The sequence below is a fragment of the Papilio machaon genome, chromosome Z (genome assembly GCF_912999745.1).
Source record: "Papilio machaon chromosome Z, ilPapMach1.1, whole genome shotgun sequence".
NCBI classification, from domain to species: Eukaryota; Metazoa; Arthropoda; class Insecta; order Lepidoptera; family Papilionidae; genus Papilio; species Papilio machaon.
Window position 1 is genome coordinate 7,400,109 of NC_060016.1, and position 13,395 is coordinate 7,413,503.

Genomic DNA, 13,395 nt, shown 5'->3' on the forward strand with positions numbered 1-13,395 from the left:
AAGAAAATATCTTCAGCATTTTAATATAAAGTCTCACTATTATTAGCCTCTATGACCTCCGGCGCTCATTTTATAATCCACGCCAGGATATTTTCCAATAGAGCGTTTTGTTTAATTTTACAATGCAACTTTCGCCTCTATATTGTTAGCAGATTTTTATTTGGGGTCTAACACGTAAGTCTTAAGCAAAATAAGAAACATTTATTTTATTAAAGAGTAAAGAACATCAGACGACTCATTATTTTTAAACAAATTTGACGTAGGCTAGTAATCTAATGCATAAATGTACAAAGGACATAATAAATTGAGGCATTCAAAATCACTGTCTTTCAGATAAGGAGCCAAATAAAAAAGATTAGTCATACAAAGTTAAAACTACTTCAAAAGGCACTTTAATAAAATTCTAAAATACTTCGTCTGAATCGACGAGGTGGTTGAACACACAGCATAAATAATTCTTTACAAACACGGCAAAGTTTCGCGACATGCCACTTCAACAACAAATCGTTCTATACGGCAACACTCGACTTTCTGAAAAGTTCTATTTTTTATCGATTTAAACGATAAAATTTTAATTCGTTTACTCTCTGAGGCAATTATATCTTGAATAAAATAGAAAAACGTCTTATATACAACACAAACCAAGGAATAAAAAAATGAAATATTTTACATTTTGTTAATTAACCACTACTTACTATTTTTGTTTTGGTCAAGATTTTGGTTATTTAGGAAGTTGTTACTGATTTAGAACTGATTTAGCTGAATATTGATGGGGAGGTAGCTTAGAACTAGGAGATGGACATAGGAACTTTTTTTTTTATCTTGTGTGCATTTTTTTTTATTCCGCGCGGACGGAGTCGCGGGTAAAAGCTAGTATTTTATATATAGAAAATTCTAGACTTAATAAATTATTTTTGATATTAATCACAGAAATCCTTTATCGAAACTTTCTTTAAACTACGGTCAATGAAATGATTTTGCTTGAAAATATTTTAGTTAGATTTATTCCAGCGTAAAATTTTTTCAAGTATTTTGCGGCCGGAAATTCAACTGCCATTTCGACAAGTAAAGGAGCTTTGAAACCCTCCAGTTAAGTCGAAACGATATTTTTAAGTTCCTTTAAACCTACACGTTGTACATTTCAAATTCATCTCGTGTATTGATACGTGCATGTATACAATTTCATAATATATTTTCCATCAACATACCATTATATGACATTCTACATTAACGTGCCGGATTATGGTAATTGACTACTAGCGCAATCTATGAATACTTAATAGACATCGAAACATTTCACTACTGCAAGTTGCTCCGTATGCTCAAAATGTAACTTATACTAATGTACTTGAGAAAAGACAAATAGTAAATAAATAAAATGATATAGTATTTAATGACTATTTAATCAAAGAAGTTATTATAATATTATATATTTTTTATGATAGCTATTTTGTTGTACTTACACTTGGTACCTCGACTCGACACAGAATTCCCCAATGAGATGTATGTATAGAGGAAATAGAATTGGAAAGAAGAAAGACTTAGAGATAAAAAAAAAACCGGGCCAAGTGCGAAGCAGACTCGCGTACCGAATGTTCCGTACAAACCTGTAGGTAATAAGTAAAATGTACCGTTTTTGCAATTTTTCCTTTATCTGTGCTCTAAGACATTACTTACTACCAAATTTAAGATGCTGTATTAAAAATTTGTGAAAATTCTCGGCATAATCGGCTGTATCTATTGATTACAGTATACGATGGCTTCGATGTTTGATTTTTTTCACAGCTCCAAGGGACAGTAGACCTGAATTATATGAATTCCAGCTTAAAAAAGCAGGGACATTATTATATTTGTTACTTTTCAATTTGATTGTTACTACGAGTATAATTTAAAATTGTTAGAAAATATGAAAATGTAATTTTAGTCAATAAGGAAAATGTAACATTAAATATATTTCTCTATGTTTTACTACATTAAAAGTGACTTGTTCGTGGCCCCTTCTTTGGTGCAACTATTTGTGTTAAAGTAGCAAGTTACCTAGAACTTAGAAAAGCGGAAGCTGCCGGGGCATACGGAAGTTTAATTATCACTTGAATAAAGTCCAATGATTAATGGAAAACATTTGAAGTTCAGTTTAGTTAATGAGAACGTTTTTCTCATTTTTATTATTTAAAAAGTAAAGTCTTTCCATAATATCTGAGTTTCAAAATGGAGATTTTTCAACTTTTTTCTTTTTGGTTATTCTCGTGCTGGGTGTTATTCAAAAGATCGTATTATTAATTTTACCGAGTTTTAAAAAGCCTTTTTTAAAAACTACTTTTGTAAGAAAGATTGTTGGTTAAAAACAAGAAAGATGGATAAAAAATTATAGATACCTAAGGAGGGTAGTACTCATTCAGGTATAAGTTACTTTTTAGTTAGTTACTGATTATGTTTTATTCGTCTTGAAGTTATGTGCCTAGTTACAGCCTTTTAGGCGGCTATTAGTATGTGTACGAATTAAATAACGAGACTATTCTACTTTATTATTCAATTTCATGATATTACTACACTTATAATTATATACGAAATGCTTGCAAAACTTGCAAACAGTTTTGATAGGACGGATGCTATAAGCGTCTAACTAAACATTCCGTCCCATTTGAAATTTAACTCAAATGCAATCTCTAATTAATAATATTATGTAGTTAGTTGTAGTTGTGGGGCCAATTTACCGTGGGTTTCTGAAACCAGAATCTTCATTTAAAACATATTGTTATCTCCATTTTGACAGAGATTAAAGTTTTTATGTTTACAATGTTTTCTTACTCATTTTTGTTTTTGCTGTATTTTGAATTATTTATTTAATTTTAAGAAATTCCTCCCAAGTAGTGTTGGCGACAGGCAGGCGGCCGGCCGTAAAAACTTAAGCCAAAACTTTAAGGTTAAAACCTTGTGTGCCGACCCCATGTGAGTGGAAAAAGGCCAGGGAGATGATGATGATGATGATTTTGACAGAGATAATGACAGAGATGACGTTTTTTATAATATAAGGAGGCAAACGAGCAGCGGGAACACTAAGGAGTTCATCGACGCCCATGGACATCTGCAATACCAGAGGAATCGCAGATGCGTTGCCGGCCTTTGAGATGGTGATACGCTCGCTTCTTGAAGGACCTTAAGATATGTTTAAAACAGAGATTTTGGTGTCAGATACCCACGATTAATAAATCACATTTGATACTAGATGAAAACTTATCTCCATAACGTAATTTAACTTGTAACATCAGGCACAAAATAAATATTATTACATTTTTAAGTTAGAACTACGAGTACACAATTGCTTTAATTTAACTTTTTAATATATCGATTTCATATTTATTGTAATACTAGTTGTCGCACGCGATTCCGTTCGCGCAGAATATAAAAAAAAAAAAACTAAATAAGTTGCATATGTGTTCTTCCAGAATATGTTCTACATTTGTGACAAATTTTGTCAAGATCCACATACATTCTGAAGATACTCGTACCTTCAAACAAACATCCATCCACCCATGTAAACATTCGCACTCATAATATTAGTAAGATTTGAATATCGTTACAATATTGCCAGTGCGCAATATTGTAATGATATACAATAACGTGAATGACCTTTTTTCTTTTTAAACACCACATTCATCGATTCAGTTGCAAAAAAAAAGATTTTTCATAATAACTGAAATTAATTCACACATGTATGTTTCAAGTAGATTTATTTTATTTAAATGATTTTTTAGGCAGCTAATTATGAAGCTTTTACCTTATATCAAGTATATTAAATTATTATTGTCTAAAAATTTTACTTATGGGCTACTTGCAAATCGATTATTTATACTAACAGTGTAATAATGAAATGTTAATATTGCCGTTCTAATAAAACTTTTGTAAGTTTCATTTACTGGTGAAAGTTGCTTTTTAAAATTTTAAACAAAGCTTTTGTAGTAACGAAAAGTTTATACGCTTCGGACATTAACTTTAAAGATAGTACTCTGTAGAAATGTTACAACGTAACAATGTATCGATTAAATGCAGTCGAATTTCAAAGTTGAACTATACTGTGAATTTAAAGATATTGCTCAACAAAAATAAGCATCATATATTAAAGTTTATGAGGTAGAGCAAACGCCGATTGTTCTTTTGGTTCCTGATTCGATAATCTCTTAATTTGTTCATAGTTATATTTACCTGGTTTATAATACTTTACATATATCTAACATAAAAAAAATCAAATTACAATACGTAGCTTAGAGTTCTTTAAATGACCCATGAAATAAAAAAAAAAATCTAATGGAGAACAACAGTGTTCATTAAAAGGCTAGCTGGAAATCGAATTGTCAGGAACTATTTATATTAAATTGTTACAAATAATAAGACGGAATGAAATTCTAGAATTTCATTTCGTCTGTCGAGTTCCACTTTATAAGTCTTTGTGTAAAGCAACACCATTTGTTCCGTCGATAGCAAATGTTTAGTTGAATCGCCAATAATTGGCAAGGTTTTAAAGACTGTTACAAGCCGTTCGAAATAAATAAAACGAGATATAGCGAACAAAGGCGAAGCTTCTGGCGTTTCACCGGCCCCTATAATCCGTCCCACCCCTCGCTCAACGGCGGTCCGTAAACCACGAAAAGCATAAGCCAAATACGGAGAATAACGAGCAACTCACAAAGCGAGAGAAATTTATTCACAGTATTATTTTTAATGTTACCTACAATTAATTTTTAAATTTTATACTCGTAGTTGTTCCCTTGAATATAACATATTGATTATAACACTACTGAATCGTATTTTTTTCATTCGTGTTTGGAAAAAATATCTATTAATTTACAAAAAAAAAAATATTTTCTTTAAAACAATCTAGTGATTATTTTATATTTAAATAACAAATGAATGTGTCGTAACTCTTTGGCTGTCTAAAACTAACTATTCTACTAAAATTTCATCAGAATTTATCACATGGTTTACAAATGAATTGTTAACAAATGTAAAAAAATATATAATTTCCATGTTAAGAAAGAAGAAAGTAATACGAGTTAAATGCTACTGTTAAAATTTAACACTTACAATAAATAGTCAACAGCGGTACAAAAGCGTTATTTGTGGGTAATCAAAATGTTCGTGTCAAAATTCTCAGATGTCCGACTAAAGAGAATAATGAAAAGCACTACAACCTTAACACTTTAACTAGTTGGAGCAAAATCTTCAATATTCTCAAAGTATTTGTGCTCTATTCTAAATTCTAAGCAGTGAACTTCACACATTTCATGACATTTTGTTTGCTTTTAATGTTTAAAATAAAAGAAATATTTAAATTGATTATATTTGAATTTGGCTACAAAGGTAGAGTAAGACCAAAGAAAGCATGGATAGATTGTGTGAAAGAAGATATGCGTAATTCAGATATGACTGCAGAAAAAATGCATGGAAGATTAATGCATACTGTTCCGACCCTCCGTAGGGAGCTGGACGTAGAGACAAGGGCAAGGCAGTACATTTGGCTCTAAGTTGACTTTAAAATAATACATTTTTCAGTACGTTGTTTAGCCATTTTTTTTTCCACTTCCTATATTTAAGTTTACTTTCATAGCCTTAATGATGTGTGTTTTTACAGGGGCGCCGGCGGTGGTGGCATGTTCGGAGACGTCAATATATCGGCCATTTTGGACTCATTTAGTATAAGTTATGATAAAAGAGTAAGACCAAACTATGGAGGTTAGTGAATTTGTTTTATAATATTTATAAAAAATAATACTGCCGATCTTCATAAAACTCTAGTTAATATGATACATATGCAATATGATATACACTAAACTGAGAGTACCTATAGTACCTATAGTACTCTCAGTTTAGTGAATATTCTTTCAACGGTTTAAGATAGTTGATCAGCTCAGTCTCTGCAATCGCTAGCGTTCTTCAAAGGCCTACGCCCAATAGTGAATACCAAAGGAGCAACGAGCTCTTGGTGAATATTTCCTTAAACAATTCAAAATATTTCAGCAAAGTTTTGTATAAAATCAAATTTAGTATAGAATTTGACTTTGATTGACTATTTTCTATAAGTCTAATATCGTAAACAGTAAGTAGTGCGATAGGACAAAAACAATGTTTTAGTAAAATAGAAGAGTTGAAGCAACTTTGAAAATTAACCAGGCGTGTTCATGTTATCGTTCATACTATTAAAATAATTTGTTATTTTACTCCTAATTAATTCCATGAAATTAACCGCATACTTCACCGTTAATTATCTATTGTTTACGAAAAATAAAAGCTTTAGCTTATTAATTATAATAACTAAAAGTATCCTGGATGAGACTAAAATAAACATTGAATACGAGTATAATTACAAAAGTGAAATACTGTCGACGTTTGTTCATTAAATAATAATGATTTTTACATCAGCAAAAGGGAACTTTATCGTACCTACCTCTAGTTAGCGAACCTTTTCATATTTTATTACCTTTTCATATTTACGAAACCGTTCTCGATAAAATTAAACAATAACTTATTTTTTTTAAATACAATGTCAAATGAGAAAAACTGTTTTTTTAACTTAAAAATTACATCAATTATTTAGTGTTAGTTACATAAACATATTATTTCTAGGAATGAAAAATTTGAATTAAACATCTAAATCCTGTGAACTGATATATTGGGAATAATGAAAAATATTGTATACTGAAGTGAACAACTAACGAGTAATCATTTTACCTAAACATGAGTTTTCCAAATAACTGAGATGTTTAAAATCGAATCAAAATATTAAATCAATACAAAAATATTTTATGGGAGAAAATATTTTTTTAGTTATTTCACGTAAAACATTCTAATAAAGCATTTTAAATATTTCATGCCTTTGCAATAAGATTCTTTAGAGGCGTCATACGATCTTTCATCGAGGTGCAAAGTTAAAAAGACTGAAAGGAACCCGAGTTAAATGGGGAAGCCCGAGGTAAAATAAGTTATTTCACTCATTATTACTTAAAACTACGTTGAACTTCAGCGCTCGCGATAAGAACGAACCAAATTACATAACTACTAACGCCTAGAATTTTAAATACGATTCTACAAAATGATAGGCAATGTTATTACACTATTGTAATTAACAAAAACGTTATTTATTACTATTATACAGACGCGAAAACAAATATATACCTACATAACATAATTAGATATTTATAATGTTCTTGATAAGTTTGCATGTGGAAAGGAAACTTCTTACGAGGCCATAGAAGATTCGATTACTAGACTGCAATCAAGAATTATATTGTAAAAACTCGTCACTTACGGGCACATTCCGTTACATAAAAGAGATAAAAGATAGATGGTAAAGAACAGGGGAGCTATATTTTGTAATATTGAGTCAGCAGACTCTATATTATTTTTGTCAGCTTTGTATTGTTTTATTTCTTACGTTTTGATACAGAATAGATACATGTTGAGTAAAATTTAATAATTTAATAAAGTTATACAAGTAATAACTATTGTACCTTTTTGATCTCATCTCGCTTTTAATATTAAATAAAAGCCATAAAGAGGATGAAGTCGTAACTTGCCGCCATTAATTTACGTTGCTCCGTGTTCTAAAGACGAAGATGGAGTGAAATTGCTTTAATTTTATATTTAATAGTTATATCTAAACAGTCTAAATGTTTTAAAACATATTTTCTGGGGTTGTAACGGAAGCTCGCCTCCACCTCCGCAAGTGCAAAACCTCCGCAGGGAATCATAACTACCTCCGCATCCGCATCCTACTGTGTATTTTTTATTCGTAGTTGTAACGGAGGTTCATTTACGTTGACTTACAACGCGAGAGGAGCCGACACTCGGGTAATAAATCATTACAATACAGAAAGTCGTCTTCCACTAATCAAAGAGCCTTAGACCTTAAAGTTTTTGCTGTAATCGTTCGCACTTATCAGCGACATCAAGTTCAGTACCAAAGTGAAAAATTATTTAGTGGTTATATTTTAAGAACCTCCACAAAATTGGAATCTGAGAAGGCCAATAGCTGTTGGTATAATAGTAACTAACATATATAACTTATACATATATAATATATAATATATAACTTACCTTTTCTTAATTTTAATTAGTAGTAAGTTTTATACAATATAGTCTACTATGTACCGACGCCTAAACTTGTGCTAAATTTGCCATGCATATAACCATCGAATTTTATTTAAACAAGTTAAGATAGCCAAAGAGTAAGAACGAAAATTTGTTTAATAAATGACGATTTAATATTCCCTCCCTCCTCCGCCTCTGCCTCTGCATCCGCTAAGAAGACCTCCGTTACAAACCTAAAATTTTTATATTATTATTCTTCAATAAACAAATCCTAACAGCCTGGCAGTTCTTCGTGAAGAAGCCATCATATAAAAATAACATCCACCATGTTGTGTGTATGTGTTATATCATTTTCAGGACCACCCGTGGAAGTAGGGGTTACGATGTACGTGCTCTCCATCAGCTCTCTGTCTGAAGTGAAAATGGTATCTTATTTTCAAAGCAATATCAAAGACACAACGCATACATAGCAAGATTTTGTCCCTTAGTGCAATCACCAGCATTTTACCGTTCATTGTAGCACCCGTGTCCACGGTTCGATCGCAATTTTAGTAATAGGCTCGATGCGATGCGTCTATGTAGTCGTACTTAATGATCGCATCGTCATGATCTGCGTGGATGTGTGAGTGTGATGTTGTGCGGCGGTATCCCGGCCACGCAACGTTACGCGGCCCGCACGCACTCTGCGCCCCCATGACCCTCACTCGCCCTCCGGGGATGGGTAACGTCACCATCCTCTGGTTTGGTTTTCACGGCGCGAGGCGCGTGCGCGACTCACAATTGGGCTTGATTGCAGGTCCGCCAGTGGAGGTGGGCGTCACCATGTATGTGCTCTCTATCAGCTCCGTCTCCGAAGTGCTCATGGTACTCGCCACTGTCAGCTCACGCTTGTCTCGGTCGCTGCGGTGTCCGCCGCTTGCCGCCGCTGCCGGCGCCGCCGCGACCGAGCAGCCCCAGACACGAGGCTGCGAGCATGTCCGCGTTTGCTGGAGCAAAACGCCCTATTGTCGTCCGCCCAATTGCCTTCTTATTATGACTTTTAGTTTATTCACTCAATGTCTTTAGTTCGTCTGAGATTTTTTTTAGTTCATAATAAGAATTGCAATAAGTTAAATCTTACAATTTATTGTGTGTTTAGCAGTTCTCGTAAGTCCAAAGATAAATAGTTAGGATGTAGGCCACGGGGTCTTATTGCTTCCCAAGACGATTTCATTCAGGTTTTAATATTCCGTAAAAAAGTCTATAACTGTTTTTATTTAAATAAATAAGTACAAGTAATAACGAACAAAATACCTATGAACAGTGAATACATATATCAATCTATGGATTTGCGACGACTGTTCTTTTTATTGTGAATCATTTGTAGTTTGTTGTGTTTGTTCGTATTTGTGTACCTATTAACATTGCCAAATTTTTATTCTCTCCAGTAACTTGGAAAACCGGTTTCTGCTATAACAAATCGATATTAGTTTTACTTAAAACTTTTGTGAGACATTCTACTACACTATTATAGATAAGGGTTTTATTCACATATATTTTGGTCTCAATACCGCCACAGTTTCAGACCCGTCGGGGGTCCTTCTATAGAGTTAGTGAATCCACGTTGAAGAGAGATCCCCTGGGTCCGAAGTCGGTACTTATACCTAAATATAGATGAGTTAAGCCCTGGTTTATAATCAGTGCAGTTAACACTGATAAAGTTATAATCCGTTGAATTTCCTGGCAAGATAAAAAAATCCGGTTTTCCAAAGTGGGTTCTGTGTGAGCTACTAGACGTTTGGGTGAAGGACCCCGAAGTGGAAACCAAATCGAGGTTGGGAAGGTCACAATGAGACGTGACCCATAACCCATGAGGATAATAATTGTTGAATTCGCAAGTCGCAAAATTGCGATCGGGTCGCAATCATAATCCACAAACCTGATCCAAACATTGTTCGGGCAAGCAATATAGGTAACCGCTTACCGCTTCATGTAGGTGAGGTCTGCCTTTTGAGTCGAGCCGTGGGTGCCCACCTGTACTGTCGCCCGCTCACATTATCCTAACCTATCACCGAAGCACATAACTTCCCGATCATTAATAGAATTCACATGTGTTTATTAGATCGCCATACAACACACTATGCACATTTTTAACTACTTCACGCTTACTGTTTAAATTATCTATTGAATGTAGTACTGTGTTTTATATCGTAAACGTATCGTGTCTATAGTAAACGAAAAAAAAAATTCTCGAGATCCTAAACATTTCTTCTTAGGATTTATTATACGAGATATCGTTAAAACCAAATTTAACGTACTTAAAAGATGTGATAAAAAGCGAAGCATGCCGATATTAGATTTTGACGTCATGTATTTTTATAGTTAACAGTTTTTACTATCTAAATTACAAGTAACCATTGAATTTCTTATGATAAAAGAAAACTTCTGATTTGAATAGTCGAAGGAGCTTTAACGTAATTAAAAAATAACAAGTTTAAAAAGATAAAAAACCAAACTTTAAAGTATTAATTTCTTTCCCAGGACTTCACCTTGGATTTCTACTTCAGACAATTTTGGACAGATCCACGATTGGCTTACAAGAAAAGACCTGGAGTAGAAACTTTATCAGTTGGCTCTGAATTTATTAAGAATATTTGGGTACCTGACACGTTCTTTGTAAATGAAAAACAATCTTACTTTCACATAGCAACAACTAGTAATGAATTTATTCGTATCCATCACTCTGGTTCTATTACCAGAAGTATAAGGTAAAATTAAAAGTATACTGAAGCTTTTCATACGAGGTATCATGTTATAATTGGAAATTAATATTATTATGACATATTTCAGGTTAACAATCACAGCTTCATGTCCCATGAATCTCCAGTACTTTCCAATGGACAGACAATTATGTCATATAGAAATCGAGAGTTGTAAGTATCTTCTTATAGATTTCAAAGGAAAAATAAATTTAATCGTTACGTTTTAAAGTAAATTGAAGTAAATTTTGTTCACTATTAAAATATTTTTATTATATTGTAATACATAATTTGTCTAATTATATTTTACGAAACTTGTGTGGTATTTGAACTAATTAGAGAAATACCACTTTATGTGTCTTATGTTATTGTGCAAGAGTTTGTTTTATACAATATATCATGCAGTATGAATATAAATTCTAGTCTTATTATGTATACCTAATAATAATATTACGATGATAGAAAAATAAAGAACAATATTTTAATGATGATAAATGTACATTATGTGAGCTCACTTAAAGCAACCATTGATTTAATTATTATCACAATGCAACTTATCACTAGGCTTAATGATATTGTGTTGTGATCACTTGTTTGTATCACAGATGCTACTCAGGGATAACCTGTGAGCACATGCGTACAATTTATTGGTCGACACGTGCTGTGGTTTCCCTCGTGTTGTCATATGTTGGAACGTCTCCTTCTCGCATACAGCACCCGCAGAAGGCAGACTCGTAAAATAGTAAGCCTTTGTCCTCACGAGCATAAAGCTAAAGAAAGGATTGTGAGACATCGATGCTGTGATAGCTGAGCGGGCCGACGGAGGCGGGGTTCGGCGGCGCCCGCAGGCCTGGCCGCTGCAGCTGGCACTGGCGTGCCGCCTGCGCCCACCCACATCCTCTCATCCCGCATTACTACCGCTGCTTCGCTCCTCACAGCATATTTATCAATTGTATTCAGCACGTGCATGTAGTATTTACTGTTTGTAACTACTTTCCTATCCAATCTATTTACGTTAGGTAAATATTTATAATTTTTCTGTAAAATGTGACTTAAAAATTTAATTTTTATTTTAATTTCGCGTTACACTTTCCTTATTTCAGTAGGTAGACTACGTAGATTTATATTTTTCTATCATCCACTATGAGCCGACTCGAGGTGCGCGGCCAATAGTGGGCGGACCTCGATTCCGCTCGTTTATCTCGCCCGCGACAATCGCGAGGGCCGCGGCTGCGCGAGCGCGGGATACGCGGTGCTTCTCAGCGTAAGTGATAGCGTTTTGTGTGTTTGGCATGTCTCCGGAGTCGGGTACACAATGAGAGATATTCGATACCATTGGAAAGACGGGCTATCAAGCGTCGGCATGAGTAATGAAGTGCAACTACCACAGTTCCGAGTACTTGGTCATCGGCAGCGAGCTACAGTTGTAACTCTCACCACAGGTAACGAATCGCATAGCCTGCCGTCCTAGCACAATCCATATATTGCTCCGCCACCGACCCCGTCTCCCTCAGCCCGTGTGCAGATGGTAGTTACCGCGGCACTAGCACACACGCTAAAACACAATACAATAATCGCACAAAAAAGCGCGATCAGCGATCTCCGCGATTACATAGACAAACCCCGACCGAATGACGACTCGAGTTAAAAAAAACCCATTGCAATGGGCCTGGGGTATTTTATTTATGTGTCCGCTGCGCACAGTCGGCTACACCATGCGAGACATCCGATACAAATGGAACGAGGGGCCCAACTCTGTGGGTGTTTCGAATGAGGTGTCGCTGCCGCAATTCAAGGTGCTCGGTCATCGACAGCGAGCAATGGAGATCTCACTCACCACAGGTATTGTAATTAAGGGGGATTTAATTACCACGACGAGAGACTACTAATACTTGTTGAGATTAATAGTACGTGAAACACTGGACAGAAACAGTCACTATTCTTTTCACATCCTGCTTTTGTACTTTTGCACTAAACACTGAGTGGTGTGTAAAATCAATTTAAGTACTTTAAATTTATTTAATAGACCCCAATTACTTTAAATTAAACATTGTAGTACTACGTAACGTAGGTACATAAATATAAGTAAAAGATTATATAAAAAATAATTGTTGCCACTATCTATTCTTCTGTACTCCGAGGTTTGATTTTTACGCCCTATTTTTTTTTAATGTTTCGAATGAATATATTAACGATGTTAATATCTTACAGGAAATTACTCAAGATTAGCTTGTGAAATACAATTTGTTCGGTCAATGGGCTATTACCTTATTCAAATCTATATTCCATCTGGTTTGATAGTTATCATATCTTGGGTATCATTTTGGTTGAATCGTAATGCGACTCCAGCGAGAGTAGCTTTAGGTGTGACCACCGTTTTGACAATGACTACACTAATGTCCTCGACTAACGCCGCTCTGCCGAAAATATCTTACGTCAAGTCAATCGATGTATATCTGGGAACATGTTTCGTCATGGTCTTCGCAAGTTTATTAGGTAAATATATATTAATTAGTGAAATATATTACTAAATCGCAAAGCGAAGCTAATTTTATATATTTAATTGCCAATG

General features: G+C 34.2%; 1 protein-coding gene across 1 annotated transcript in view; it reads left to right on the forward strand.

Annotated features, from left to right (window-relative positions):
* The window catches only part of LOC106717045 (gamma-aminobutyric acid receptor subunit beta), a 37,450-nt gene that overhangs the window by 23,073 nt on the left and 982 nt on the right, over nucleotides 1-13,395 (forward strand). Inside the window, exons 2-8 of the mRNA XM_045685983.1 lie at nucleotides 5,630-5,730; nucleotides 8,443-8,510; nucleotides 10,606-10,832; nucleotides 10,915-10,997; nucleotides 12,128-12,265; nucleotides 12,528-12,665; nucleotides 13,035-13,319. Of these exons, the coding sequence (XP_045541939.1) occupies nucleotides 5,630-5,730; nucleotides 8,443-8,510; nucleotides 10,606-10,832; nucleotides 10,915-10,997; nucleotides 12,128-12,265; nucleotides 12,528-12,665; nucleotides 13,035-13,319 (1,040 nt within the window). The remainder of the gene's footprint in view (nucleotides 1-5,629; nucleotides 5,731-8,442; nucleotides 8,511-10,605; nucleotides 10,833-10,914; nucleotides 10,998-12,127; nucleotides 12,266-12,527; nucleotides 12,666-13,034; nucleotides 13,320-13,395) is intronic.